Source organism: Cyclopterus lumpus, chromosome 16 (genome assembly GCF_009769545.1).
Source record: "Cyclopterus lumpus isolate fCycLum1 chromosome 16, fCycLum1.pri, whole genome shotgun sequence".
Taxonomy (NCBI): Eukaryota; Metazoa; Chordata; class Actinopteri; order Perciformes; family Cyclopteridae; genus Cyclopterus; species Cyclopterus lumpus.
The window spans coordinates 6,561,095-6,574,849 of NC_046981.1; the positions used below are offsets into that span (position 1 = coordinate 6,561,095).

Genomic DNA, 13,755 nt, shown 5'->3' on the forward strand with positions numbered 1-13,755 from the left:
ACTTTAAAAATAAAAAGTCATTCCTGCAGGCAAAATAAACACATTTCCATATTCATACTGCCTTTATTCAAATGTTCAATTACAAACACCCAGAGTACAAAAACAAATCCATTTATCCTCCCCCCCCCCTCCCCCCCCAAAAAACAAATACAACTCAACTTCTTCATTTGACAGATGTTAAAGAAACTCGTATAACATACATCAAAGATATCAAATATGATTACCTTCAACATTCAACAGCACACCGTTACTTTCACCCATGCATTCAAATTTCGTTGCGATACATTTCTGTAATTAGTGGAAACAGGCAGCAATATCCTCATTTTACAGCCCATTCTTTCCTATGAAATAGTTACCATTTCACATAACCTTTACAGAATATTTACCGATCAGTATATTGTATTTGGTAACAGCTTAAGAATAACCATAGGAAAATAGCAGGTACAACAGTGCTGTTTCAATCTCCACTACAGTTAACACCTAACGCCTAATGAAGTGATTATGTAAGGTCAAATCACATCAATCACACATTAGAAATGATGGAGCTGTAATTTCATGTCACCCATAATATATTTTTCAGACTCATCGGCAATGACACAAGCTTAAGCGGTGCATTAAAATCTTTAACATTCCATTAGAAACCCATGGAAAGGTACAATCTTCCCAAAAATCATGTTTCCATCATGTAAAAGTGGATAAAATATTTGGACCAGATTCTGGCCACTTGAAATAGATGGAGGAAAATATAATTACCTTTGTAAATAGCACAATTGAGGTTTGTGCACCAAATGGGGAAAATAGAGCTTGATTTTCTCCATAAATACATATAAAATAAATGTATATAAATATGCCTATAGGAATTGTGTTGTCAATCAGAGCATTTATGTGCATTTAAGTCAAATTTTACATTCACTTATGATAGCACTAATTAAGCTCTATGCTGACTAAGAAACTGTATTTTATCCTCAACTGAATGGGTGAGGTTCATGTTAATGATTGGGTTTTGATTTTGCGTAGTTGTTTCAACAGGCAATACTCTCCATGGAAAAAAAAAAATTTGTTAGACTCCCTCACATCTTTCCAAAAATAAAACGGACACACGGTGTCACAGAAGCGAAACCCCCCACACACACACTTTCTGCAGAGGACACAAGTCACTGATAATGATTCAGTGGTGTATATAGACATGGCAATGTCTCCTAATGGCCAGTAAAGCGCAGACAGGCCAACTGCGAGAGAATGAGTACATGAATGCATCATTGAATGTGTACACGTTTGTGTCAAAGAGATGAAAACAAGACGTAAATAACTTATGGGGAAAAAGATTGAAAACAAAAAAAGATTCCACTTTTCTACCGATTAAATGTGCACCCCAATATTCAAATTTAAGATGCAACAGTATGAGACCGGTTTAAGAGGAAAGGCATACTCATTAAATCAGGGTATGAGTGAAATCTCACACATATCGAAAAAGAAAAAGTGCGATGTAATATCCAACATCACATCTAAATAACGCAAGGGGGAATTTCTATGAAAAAGGGGAATTCAAAGACTCATACACACTATGGCATTTACCTCTTTGCCCTAATACTATAGTCCAACATTAAGTGAGAGGTAGCCTACAGTACCTTGTGCACTGAAAAATTTAGAAAACTGTACATCAATTTACACATGGCAGGCTATTCTTTCACATTACTCACACATGCAATTACTCAAGGGCACATCAATCAGGGCAAGGGGAGTTTACACCAACAGCAGCAACATTACCTGCAGCCGCAGGTTTCTCTAGATTGAAAGCCAGGGTTTCAGACGAGATGTTTGCGTTACGTTAGCATAAGGGATGTCTTCAAACACGAGAAACCACCAGAAGTGAACTGCAATGGTGTTCCAAATACCACAACAAAAACACATCCCGTCAGCAAGTCCTCGAGCTGGCTTTTCTTGATCAACCACTGGTGAAGACTCGGCGGCCCGACACAACAGTATGACCGACACTGAAACATGGCGCGTTGCACTGCATTTGCTCAATTTACAAAACAGGGTCTATTAGTACATTTTTCTTCTCTTTTTCCTCATTTTTTTGTTGTTGTAAATATCATGTTATGGGCCCTTCATTACATATTGAAGCCTAAATGAGTGGCCCCTGGCCACTTGTTGCTTAGATGACCTGGATAGCATTAGTTATTTCTACAGTATTAAAATCTATTAAAAAGTCAACACTTATTAAACCTAAAAAGACAAATATGCGCAGTTCCTCTCTCCTACACTGCTTTCAGGACACACAGAGTAGGCAGCGTGCATTGATTAAGTTCAATTTGACCAATCAAACCACAGTAGGATTTCACAGCACATAGTCCAAGTGAGGAGGCATTAGGGTATGTTTGGTTATGGCAGCTTCTGCTGATGAAGGGACAGGTGAAAAGCAGCAAGAAAGGGGAAGTTTGGGTCCTGATTTCAAAAAGTATCAATAAAAGTATGAGTTAGAGATGATATCTGAGTTTGCATATCATGTGGGCCAACGTGCTAGGCTTATACAAGTACATCAGGTGTTTTTGCTTAACCCCACACTGCCCGGGTATGATGGCTTTCTTTCTGCTGTTTTCACATGGGTCATTGAAAGTTAAACATCACAATCTCACGTTGAACATTTTTGTATGCATCAAACTGTAAATTGAATTACGAAATATGAGGTTGCCCACATTAACAGGAGACAACAGGCTGATCAGGTGGACAGCTAACAAAGATCCCTTATTAAACTCGCCTACTAAATCCTTTTGAATATGGAGGATATAGCACGAGACAAATTGTGTGCAAGGGGATCAAACAAATTATTAGCCATAAGGCATACTGTAAGTATTTTGTACATGTAAAACTATTGTACACTCGTCTCCTTTTAGACTACACACTCCTATTATTTGCATTGTCATTTTAAATGGGGTAACAATGTCATGTGCATTCAGGAAACGTTTATGAACTGTTTTGCAGTTCTCAATACATCTAAATCGTGCTTAAATGGACAAAATACTCATTCTTTAGTAACTTTGTAATTATAGGTCCAAATACCTAACAAGTGTCTCAGTGGACAAGATCAGGTGACCAAAACCTAACTTAATCACAAGATGACAACTGCTGTAGTTGTGACTGCCGTGTATCAAAACTGCGTCGTTTTTTTTAAATAATTCAAATTTCTAAAACGTCCCACACACAAAATGCCTATTTACCGGTCAGCAGTATGAGCCTTATATCAGAACATTAATGTATTCATTAGCCCCAAAAGCACTTGGCGTCAACACATCTGGATGACATCTGACAAGTGCATCACATGGCAGCATGTTGATCTGTCTAATAGATATGTATCAGGTGCTGGGTATCGCCACTAATTTCCCAAATTGATTGGATTCTGATTCGCGCGGTCATAATTTGATTCCATATTGATTCGGTTCGGGATTATTTCAATTACAAGACAAAAATTGCTTTGATGTGAAAGATTTCGAAAAGGCAGGGTTGGTAATCTTATGAAGATAGCAAGCGTACGCAAGAATATAAAAGAATCATTTTCAATTAAAGTAGCTAGCAGCACTAGTTTGAAAAGTTGATCAATCTAGCAAGAAAATTGCCAAGTACCCGGCATTGACGCCGCGTTTCTTCAGGCCAAAGCCACTCTTATCATTATGAATGTAAACATAGAAAAATGAACCGAAACAACGTATATGGCTATTGTTAATACTCGCAGCTTGTGGAAGACTGCGGAGACGAGCAATAAGTGCCCGGGCAGAATACTCTCAGGCAGGCTGGTAGACAGGTAGACAGACAGGTAGACCGACAGGCAACCAATCACTACATTCAGGGCCGAATGGAACAATTGAACGTGCTTATTACAGTCCTGCGACACCAGATTATTTTTCTTTTCTGTCAAAGCATTTGATTCATGGATTGCTCTCAGGACGTATTAAGAACTTTAAAAATATATATCAAAAATGCGCCTAAAGATTATCAACACTGCCTTTAATGTTTTTACATTCACAATTTAGCCGTTCTTGTGTGTGTGTGTTAAATATTTGCAGGATACTTTGAGATTATTCAGTGAACAGTTTTCCTCGTCCCTACCCTTGAGCATTCTGCTGATGTTTTTTGGTGATCATATATGTGCATCTCAGGTGCCATCACACGTATGCTCACCCACGATGTGCATTAATACCAGGTGGGTGGGGGGGTGGGGCGTTTTCCTTCGAGCTGTTCCATCTTTGCTGTTCTCTCTCTCTACTGTGACGTGAACCTTGCGTACACAGAAGTGTATATCCTTCCCCTCCAAATTTATAGTGAACAAAAAACAGCTTTAGGATGTCTCCCAACGCCCAGCTACACTGGAGGCCTTACATAGCCGGAGACAAAGAGCAGTGGATACGTCTCTACACTGACCAGTCGTGTCTTTTGAGTGAAATCCTGCACGCCATTTATCTCTCACACCATGAAAGAACATGGCATTTAGCCCTCAGTGATTCCTTTCCATCTATTTAGTATTGGTTTCCGCTAACTAGTCAGGCACCGGCATCAAAACCCTCACTAAGTCTCTCTCTCTCTCTCTCTCTCTCTCTCTCCCTCCCTATGAATTTATGTTACCCAATGTTAGCTGCACAAGAGGTCATCCAGGCCAAGAGAGGGCATTTTATCAAAGTCACAGGCGTCAAACAAGTCGCTGATTCCCTGGTCATCTGCCAAACCTAAAAGGTAGTCATCTTGGTCCAGAAGAGGAGGCCCAAGGTTTAAGAAAGGCCCCAGGGATGAAGGGATCTGGTCTTCTGTTTGCTGGAGCAGACTAGTGTAAGGGGACGAGATCGGGGAGAGAGTGGTGACGGAGACGGCTGAGGAAGAAGAAGGTGGAGCCAGGGAGGCGATGGCAGAAGTGGATGAGCAAGTGGGACCTGTGAAAGAAAATGGAGTCAACAAGTTATTATCTAGTTAATAACAAATGTAAAATCAGCAAGATTATGGTTTCATTCACTCCAGCTTTGTTATGCTAGCCTTCACCAGCCTGGAGAAGTGTTCCAACATTGTAGATATCTTTGTTTGTACCTTTACATCCACAGCATTGCCAATGACAATCAGGCATTCAATTTTGTAGAGACCAGATCATAAAAAGTAATGACCTTCTATCCCCAAATGTATAATTTTGCACCAAGAGCAGTTACATTTTTTCAGATGTCCAAAGGGATGTTGTCCAATATGCAGTACAACATAAACTAATTATCAAATTGGCATTAAAGTCAGTGTTTTGAGCTTAATGTTAATATTCCAGACGATATGTCAACACGCTGTGTCTTAAAGGACCCGAAGTGAAAACAAAGAGGAAGTAGCAAAAAACTATTTTCTTGAAAGAGGAAATTGAACGTCAATCAATTCTTTTTGGTGCACACCTCTGACCAACTAGACAAACCTTGAAGGACTTTGAGGAAAGGTGAGTTCCCATTGATGTCCATGCAGCTGTCTTTTACAGGACTCTTGGGGTCATTCTCCTCATCTGGACAAAGCAGGACTTCTATAGGACCCTTGGTGCTGGTCAGATGGATTGACAAACTCTGGAAGGAAAAAAATAGACAAGACTTCATCAGAAAGATGGAGAGGCTTGATTAAAAGATGTATCCATATGCCCTCAACTTGTAAATGCTTGGCCAATATGTATACACCAACAGTACTAGAGTCTGTATATGTACCTAATAAACTGGTAACTCTAAAAATGTATTTACTAAATCTGACTATAGACCTTGAAACTTCTTACGTCACCGTCGTACCCAAATGCCTGGCAAAAGAAAACAGCAACATCGACTATAAAAGGGTCACCTAAACTAAATGCAGCCTCAGTCTCTCTAATGATAAGCCCCATTCAGACAGGATTATTCATCCAGACTAGCATTTAGCAGACTCATCACAAGACTTCACGCACACTAATATTCTTTTGTGTACGATCACAAGTCAATTTCCCCAAAACTTCAAGTTTCATCTCGACAACCATGGCAGATCCAGCTGGTGGGTGTTCCACGCGCACACGTACCTCATCAGGGTCTGGTACTTCTAGTTTGGTGTCTGTGGGCGCTTTGACGACAATGACAGTCTGGTCTCTGAGGTTTCCCAGCTGTTTGATGTCTTGGTACGTTACATATGCATTTGTGAAAACGAAACGGTTAAAGAAACAACGCAACATTGTCAGTACACGTCAAATGGTAAACAAACACGCATGTGCAAGACGGAAAAAGCTCACTATATGACCACAAGTCTCCAAACTGCTGGAGTGATTGCTGCATTACACGTGCTGGTGTTTTAATCTAGATGAGTTACTTTACATTGTATGAACCATAATGTAAAAACATCTGCTTTATGTGTGTGTTACAGATAACATGGTTTGTAAAAAAAAAAAAAAAAGAGTTAAAAACACAGGATGGATGTTATCAAAAGAAGATGATGCCTTGCATATCGCCTTAAGATTTGGTATGTTTCTAACATAATTCAGGGTTTCCTAAAATACCAAAATCACCACGGTATCATCGTGGTGTCACTGTGAGACAGGAACAGGCATGTGTGCAAACAAATTTACACCGCCATCCTCTTGGCAAAGAGCTATGAGAACATAGTTGCAGGACGTTTTAATAAAGAAATGTTCCTCTCTCTTGGATGACACGTCAACCGACAACAAAAGGATATTTCTGATTGCTTTGCAAGTCGCTTATGTGTCGCATATCCAGGCTGCATCTCTGGATGAGTTGTTCGAGCCTCTGCTCTTCTTCCCCCAGTGCAGAAACCTCTGCTGTTAGCTTCTGTCTCTGGCTCAGTGCCCCTTCTACCTCCAACAGACTGCAGCCCCTGTGTGAGAGCGAGGAGTGAATCAAAAACAGATTTAGTACTGGCTAGGGCGTTTCACTTGCCCCTATTTTAATAAACCATATTCATGGTTTTAAATATTTGGCAAAAGTGCCTACAAAAGAGTTTTCTTTGAATTGTCATTTTTGCTGGAGTTGGGATACCACAGATTTGTGTTTTAAAGATATCTTCCCTGTGAGCAGACAATGCAGAGGATAATATTTTCAAGCAGAAGTTTGTATTTTCAAAAGAGGCGAAAATATCACAGCAATGAAGAGCTCTGAAAATGCGGTGTCTGTATAAAAGATAAGAATGAAACCCAGACAGTTAAATGCTTTCTTACCGTCATTTGATACAAGATTAACACAGCCGTTTGTCTGTGAATATTTACAAGTTAGGTGACTGCATCTAAACTTAGGCCAACCCCATCATATCCAAGAGGTGGAAAGTAAACACTGGGCCTTCACTAAAAGAGCAGTTACAGGAAAGCATAAGGGGGGCGATGGATCACAAAACGTATCGGATCAGATTGCGTCCCGGTTTCGAGACACAGAACAGATTAGCAGGGGGAAAGAGGAGCAAATAAAACATAAATAGAAGCTCTGATCGGAGGATACAGATTGCTTTGTTTAGTCATAGAAGCTAGTGTCCGTGGCATGAGACTATTTGTTTTCACCAACGTCCCAGAAAACCCCTTTCAACTGTGCCAAAGTCAGTGTAAACTGGGGCTGCACCTAAATATTAGAGCTTTCGGCAGGTATTCGTTTTTCTATTTGAATATTTGTTGTTTTTACAACGTGCATTACACACATGCATGAAACACACCAAACCTCTTGGAAAAATTCTTATTCAATAGAAAATCAAAGTACAAACAATACAGTAGAATAAGAGAATCCTTCAAAATGAATGCCGTGGATTAAACTGAAAGACGCACACGTGTTGCAGCGCTGTGCCGTCCATCTCAGCCGACAACAGAGGCGCTTCTGGCTGAGTCCTGCCACGCCAGAGCCGGCGCTGCTTGTGTCGGAGCACAAACCACGTGGGGCTCAAGGCCAAAAGGGCTGAGCGGGCGCCCTTAAGCAGGCTGCACTACATAGGCCTAAAAAAAGAAGGCTGGTGGACCCGTCATGAAACAATCTGATTCGAAAAGGGTTGGGGGAGCCCCCGAGTGAGTGACAGAAAATGTACTGCTTTAATGAGTCTGTGCTGCATACTACCGAGAGGTCCAAGCGCCCCCTTGGTCACAGCTGTTAGCTCCAGCGCTGCCAACAACACAACCTCCTTCTTGCTGGATATCGGCACCGATTTGTTGTTCACAATGTCACATTATCAGGGATCAGCGACTAGCAAGCAGCAATGCTGATATATGCTGATATCTTTACGGAATATTAGCAGAAAACGATGGGCAGTAAAACTTTATTTCACACTCTGTTGGTTAAACTGTGTAATTAATCTGCGGTACACATTCGTGCCAAACCGATTCTTTAGACCGCAGGGCGGAGAGGCCTCTTAAAAATAAGACAACCAAGTATTTGAGTGATAAAGTGGCCAAGCGAGCACTTACATCCACTGAATGTTGTTCTTTGATTTCTTCTTGATGAGGTGAATGCCTTCTAGCACATTGGTGATATCATACAGCCGCCTTTTCTGTACCTGAATGTCGAAGAAACAGGTCCATCAGTCACCCATGTAGTGGTTAAGTTAACTGTGTAAGATACCAATCATAGCAAACCCCCAAACACAAACATCAGAAACATTTTCAATGCTTTAAGCAGATGTACATTATCTCCGACGCAGTTTCTTTGGATCTGAAATTACCTGTAAGGTTTCAGCGGCGAGGTTGAGGTCCAAAACACCATCAGAGGACTGAGCAAGAAGGTCCACAAACTTCTTCGTCAACAAGCCCAGGGAGGTATCGTATCGAGTCTTCTCTGGTGGGGACTTTGGTGCTACAGTAGAGGAAAAGTAGCAGGAAACGAGAAATGAATTGAAAATGACAATGTAATGGATTTTTGGACTTGACGTAAAACATCAAACGCCCTAATACCATTTAAACTTGGAAGGACATGGCCCAAGTAAATTGTGCACCCGTCCATAATGTGAAAAAGTCATGTTGCTCATGAGACCTCACACTAGCTTCAAAGAAAAGTGTGGTCATTTTTGGAAACTGCGTTTTGTATTGGACGACATTGGTTTAATGCAAATGCAATGCAGCGGGACACGCCAGGAAACGCTGGAGGTAAATGACTCAATCGGTCATAATCAGCTGGGAACGAGAGCTCTTCATGAAGAGGGAATCCGTAGCAACACTACAGGCCAAGGAACAAATTGTCAAGTCAACTTGAACTGACAAATCAGCAGATGGAAACATTTATGTCGGGCTGCGAGTTAGATATTTGCCAGCTGGACATGTACGTCAATAGCAACGGCTCTGTGTTGACGGCATCCGTTCCACTCATCGGAGGGCGACGGCAGCCTCCAACACATCCTGTGGCTGCAATCAACAAGATGTAAAAAAGGTACAGATTGTGTTTCTTTTCAAGTTTCAATTATATTATAGTCCAGTGGGCCTTTCAGTGAAATTCAAGGGATCCAAATTGTTATTTTGTGGTATGACAAGTCACTAAGACATGACGGTGGCATTAATATACATATATAATTCATTTAAATCAAGATAATATAAACCACAAGGTATTAACAATAGTACGTGTTGATGCTACTACTAAGAAGTGCTGAGGCATTTAGATGCTGTGTGGAATGAAGAGGAAATTGTAATACTTGTAATGTTGAGTGCCTGTTATTCCCATACATCAACTGTGTAATGAAGTCTACTGCACTTAAGAGATAATTGAAGGATTGTTTGTAACCGTTAGCGAGTGTCTACAGCATCAGTGTCCAATGTATCCAACAACAGTGTATGAACTAGCTGAATAGAGGCTGTTCCTCTCGCACAGAAGGCCGCTGTAGCGTTGTGCGGTCAAATTCTAGAAGCCACGTTCAAGGTGGCAGAGCGCTTCTTACTTCTGGGTGTCTTTAGCCGTGCCCCATTGGCCACCGCGGTCCCTCCTCGGCCTCTTGGAGTCCTGGCTGGTTCTGACTGGTACTGGTGGTCTGAATCATCGAGCGCCAACCGCCTTTTTGCCTAGGGACAAAAATATACTGTTAACAGCACATATGGCTGTTTTGGTTATTTGGCAGGCATCTCATCTTTGAAGCCACCAGGGATTAGGTGTGATCCTAAATGCATCATTACTTGCATTGTGTGTGTGTCTCCAGCACCAGAGTACTGAACTATTTAGAACAGTTTAAAATGTTAATAAAACACAAGTAATGAAAAGGGTTGTACATTGATAAAGACACATGGTACAGAAATTCCATTTGGTCATTGAATCCGAGAGGTAATCGTTCTCCTGCTGTCTTTTCCGTTTTAGTTTTGACAAAGAGAGACATCTTTCCTTCATTATTTCTGGGGGCGGAGCAAACAAACCTTCATAGTCAAGATGTCTTATTGTCGAAATTGCAGCATACCATGTTAAAACTGCTGATCTTAGGATGTTGCGCAAATCTAGTGCTTCTGATTTCTTGCTGTTTGCCAAGACAAACCCACATCGCTCAAGAGTGAGTCACACCTATGAGTTTAATCCCATTGCTACACAGTAGAGACCAGTTATCCCCATGAATTAACTCAGGCACTTTAAATATTTAAAATAGGAGATCCCAACCAATATCAATTATATTGACAAAGGCGAGGTGTGTTCATTATATATATGGGTTCAGCAATAGTAGGCATGTTATATGGCAGACTCTGCACCACTGTTGTACTGGACACCATGTGTGAGACCATTTAGGCTCTGTGGTCTACAACCCGGGGCATTTAAAATCAGCCCAATAACTATCCCTGAAATACATTTGCCTATTCTTCAGTGAAAATGTATGCTGTTTCTTTCACAGGCCTATATTGGCATTTCAGTCCTCATTACTGTTAAACCTGGCATGGTGGATTAGTGAACAGTCTCTTCAACCAGGGGACCCTTGTAACTTCTGTGTTGGCAAGAATCCATCCTGCTTTGGTGTCTGAGCAACACACCAGTCCCAGGGTACTGGTACATTTCATTTCCCTCTAAGATCCCATGTAGAGGGGTTGTCACTTAACGCTCACTGGGTGCATTACATATTTTTAAGTGTAGTAAACACCATGTATACTACTTTATTGATTAATAAAGCTCAAGTCTGAGAAAGAATAATATGCCCTCTGTTGACAGTCAAAATGTCAGCCATTTTATATATCAGCAAGCAGCTCCCCTCACCCCCTGCCTGGTCATGGCTCCAGCCTGAGACACCGAGGCTGGTCGAGTTCATGAAAGATGAACAGCCGTGAAACAAACCGACACCCCCCCGAGTGCTGCTGGAAAACTATTCTGTGTGGTTTTGTGCAGGCTGAGAACACAGGAAACGTGCAATCGGTCCGCACAGCAAAACTAAGTCCCGAGTTTCACTTTGCTTGGCACGAAGGTGTCACACTTTATTCACAATCGCGAGAGGACACGAACCACTTGGTGCGAGAAAAAAAAATTAAGCTCCAAGGCCGCCAGCGAGTAACGTCCCTCGATCAATACCCGCTAACGTTACTAGCAATGAGAGCTAACACAGTGCCCAGGCTTCACCCAAGTTGTCTCGCATCTTCACGCGAGGGAGAATATCTGTCGAGTAGTTTCTAAACTCGAGTGAAGCTTTTAGCTAAACGTATATTCGCACGTTTAGCCACTCGTGTCGGTTAGAAAGCTTTTTTAAAAAAAGAAGGTAACTAAGAGCAAAGCAGCTCAACAACCCCCTCTGCCCCCCCCTCACCACCTACCCCCAAATTAGGGCACCGACAGTAGCCACTAGGCCGACCGCTAACGTTACTCATCTCTTACCAATATTTCCATCCGGCTTCGAGGCTCAAAGCGGACTCACAAAAAATAAACACCACTAAGTTAGCATAGCAGGCCGTCCGGAGGACGTGTCCGCGTTTCTGTGAACCCCCCAAAACTAAACTTAAACTCGCCGCGAGCCTCCTCCTCGGTCCGCGGGGCAGCGACCAGCAGCAGACCCGCCGGAGTAACTCGGCTAGTTAGCTCGTCCTCGCCGAGCAGCTAGCGCTAGCTGCCCGAACAACAAGCTCGGCTAGCATAGCGAGCTAACATGTTTGTCGTGTGTGTGTGTCTGTCGCCCGAAGACGTGTTGAACCGGGCGGTGTGGGTCATTACCGGCGGTCTCCCCAGAGTGGGTCGTTGTCCGGCTCCGTTTGCTGCAGCCTGCTGTGGAGTTGTGTAAATGTTGTTTATCTGAGCCTCAGACAAACACACAGTGGATGTCTGTGTAACGTTGCAAGGCGGCGGGGTGGTTATTATTTGGATATACGTCGCGTTGGCTTGACCGGGGTTTAAACGATCCGTGAGAGTTGTTAAAATGATGTTGTTGTCCAGAGGAGAGCCCCCGACCCCCGATAAAATCACTTTGTCCGGAGCCGAGGAGATCCCTCTCCTCATCTTGCGTATTCGGTGTAACCCTTTTTTTTCTCGTCTCTGTACTTTCAAGCCCGTATGTCGACTAATCCGCCGCGATAGTTACAAAAATAATCAGACCGAAGTAAAGATAACAGTCTGATGCATCGACTTTTGTAAAGTATTTGTCCTTAAGAAAGTGCATTTAGGCAGATGCAACGGATTAAAAAGTAGCGCAACTGTGGTTCCCCCCGTCTAGAAATGGCTTCAGGAAACGGCCTGATGAATGAAGGGATACGGTTTACGCGCTCAAGAGCCCTCCCGCGAAACTCGGATTTCCCGGGAAATTTTCAAACGGAATCTACATCCCGGGGTCGATTGGTCTTCCGGCGGCGAGGCCCCGCCCTCGCGTCGGCCATATTTGCCAATGACAGCTCGCGATTCGCTTCGCCACGTGTTCATTGGCAGTTGTAAACAGGCCGCGTCATCTGACACCGTCGCCGTGCGTTGTCCCCGACGGGACGCCAAGTGGCGCAAGTGGCACTGAAGAGGCGCGTGGAGGAGATCTGGTCACATTTCTTTGACAGTTTTATAGTTAAGATTGTCTATACAAAATATGGGATAAGATTTAAAGAACAAATATGTTTGCTATACATTAACTATGCAAAAGTATTGCTTAAATATAATAACCACATCATTACAATGTTACACATACATGCATATTTAGGCTAATGATAATACGCAAATACTACTACTACTACAAATGATAATAATAATAATGATCAATAGGTCAAAATGTACTGTATACTTTGTATATAGATTATGCATTTTGGGGTTATTATTATTTGTATTCTATTGTGTATATATATATATTTTTTTATATATATATATATATATATATATATATATATATATATATATATATATTATTTTTTAGTTTGTATATATTCCTGTTCTTATATTTTATTTTATTTTATTTTGTGTGTTTAGTTTATTTAGTCTATTCCATTTGGTGTCTGTAAAGTGTTGGGCAGTATGACAACAAATTCCCCCTTGGGGATTAATAAAGTATATATCTATCTATCTATCTATCTTATGAGAGATGTAAGAGACATCCCTTCAGCTTGAGGATGCTTGAGCTCCAACATGGACCTTCAACCAAAAAACCTTCCTAGCCAAAGATACTTACATGTCTATCCGGCTGTTATTGTGTAGCTTGGTAGCTATCTGTTATATCAGAAGGACAACATGAATGCAGTCCTCCTTCTGTATAATAGGTTGCTCTGATTGCAGATCAGTTGGTAAAACCAGTTGGTGACACCAACAACTTAAAAAATATGAAATGCCTCTTTCCCTATTCTCCTCCTAAAAGATGGTTTAGTTTCAATATTAAAATAGTATTCATGCATCATGGTTT

At 41.7% G+C, this 13,755-nt stretch overlaps 1 protein-coding gene across 3 annotated transcripts; it reads right to left on the reverse strand.

Annotated features, from left to right (window-relative positions):
* Window positions 1-126: 126 nt before the first annotated feature.
* LOC117745283 (transcription factor E2F3-like) lies at window positions 127-12,673 on the reverse strand. Of its 3 annotated transcripts, none has more exons than XM_034553509.1 (8): window positions 12,102-12,673; window positions 9,874-9,994; window positions 8,671-8,801; window positions 8,417-8,505; window positions 6,697-6,855; window positions 6,050-6,164; window positions 5,435-5,576; window positions 127-4,922 (listed from the first exon to the last, which is right to left on the reverse strand). In XM_034553509.1, exons 1-8 carry the CDS (start codon window positions 12,381-12,383, stop codon window positions 4,627-4,629), a joined length of 1,335 nt encoding a protein of 444 aa, XP_034409400.1. In that variant the 5' UTR covers window positions 12,384-12,673; the 3' UTR covers window positions 127-4,626. The 3 variants fall into 3 exon arrangements, with proteins under 3 accessions (XP_034409400.1, XP_034409399.1, XP_034409401.1); XM_034553508.1 differs by having other exon boundaries at window positions 8,671-8,804; XM_034553510.1 differs by lacking the exon at window positions 12,102-12,673 and adding an exon at window positions 11,769-12,023 and having other exon boundaries at window positions 8,671-8,804.
* Window positions 12,674-13,755: the final 1,082 nt, after the last annotated feature.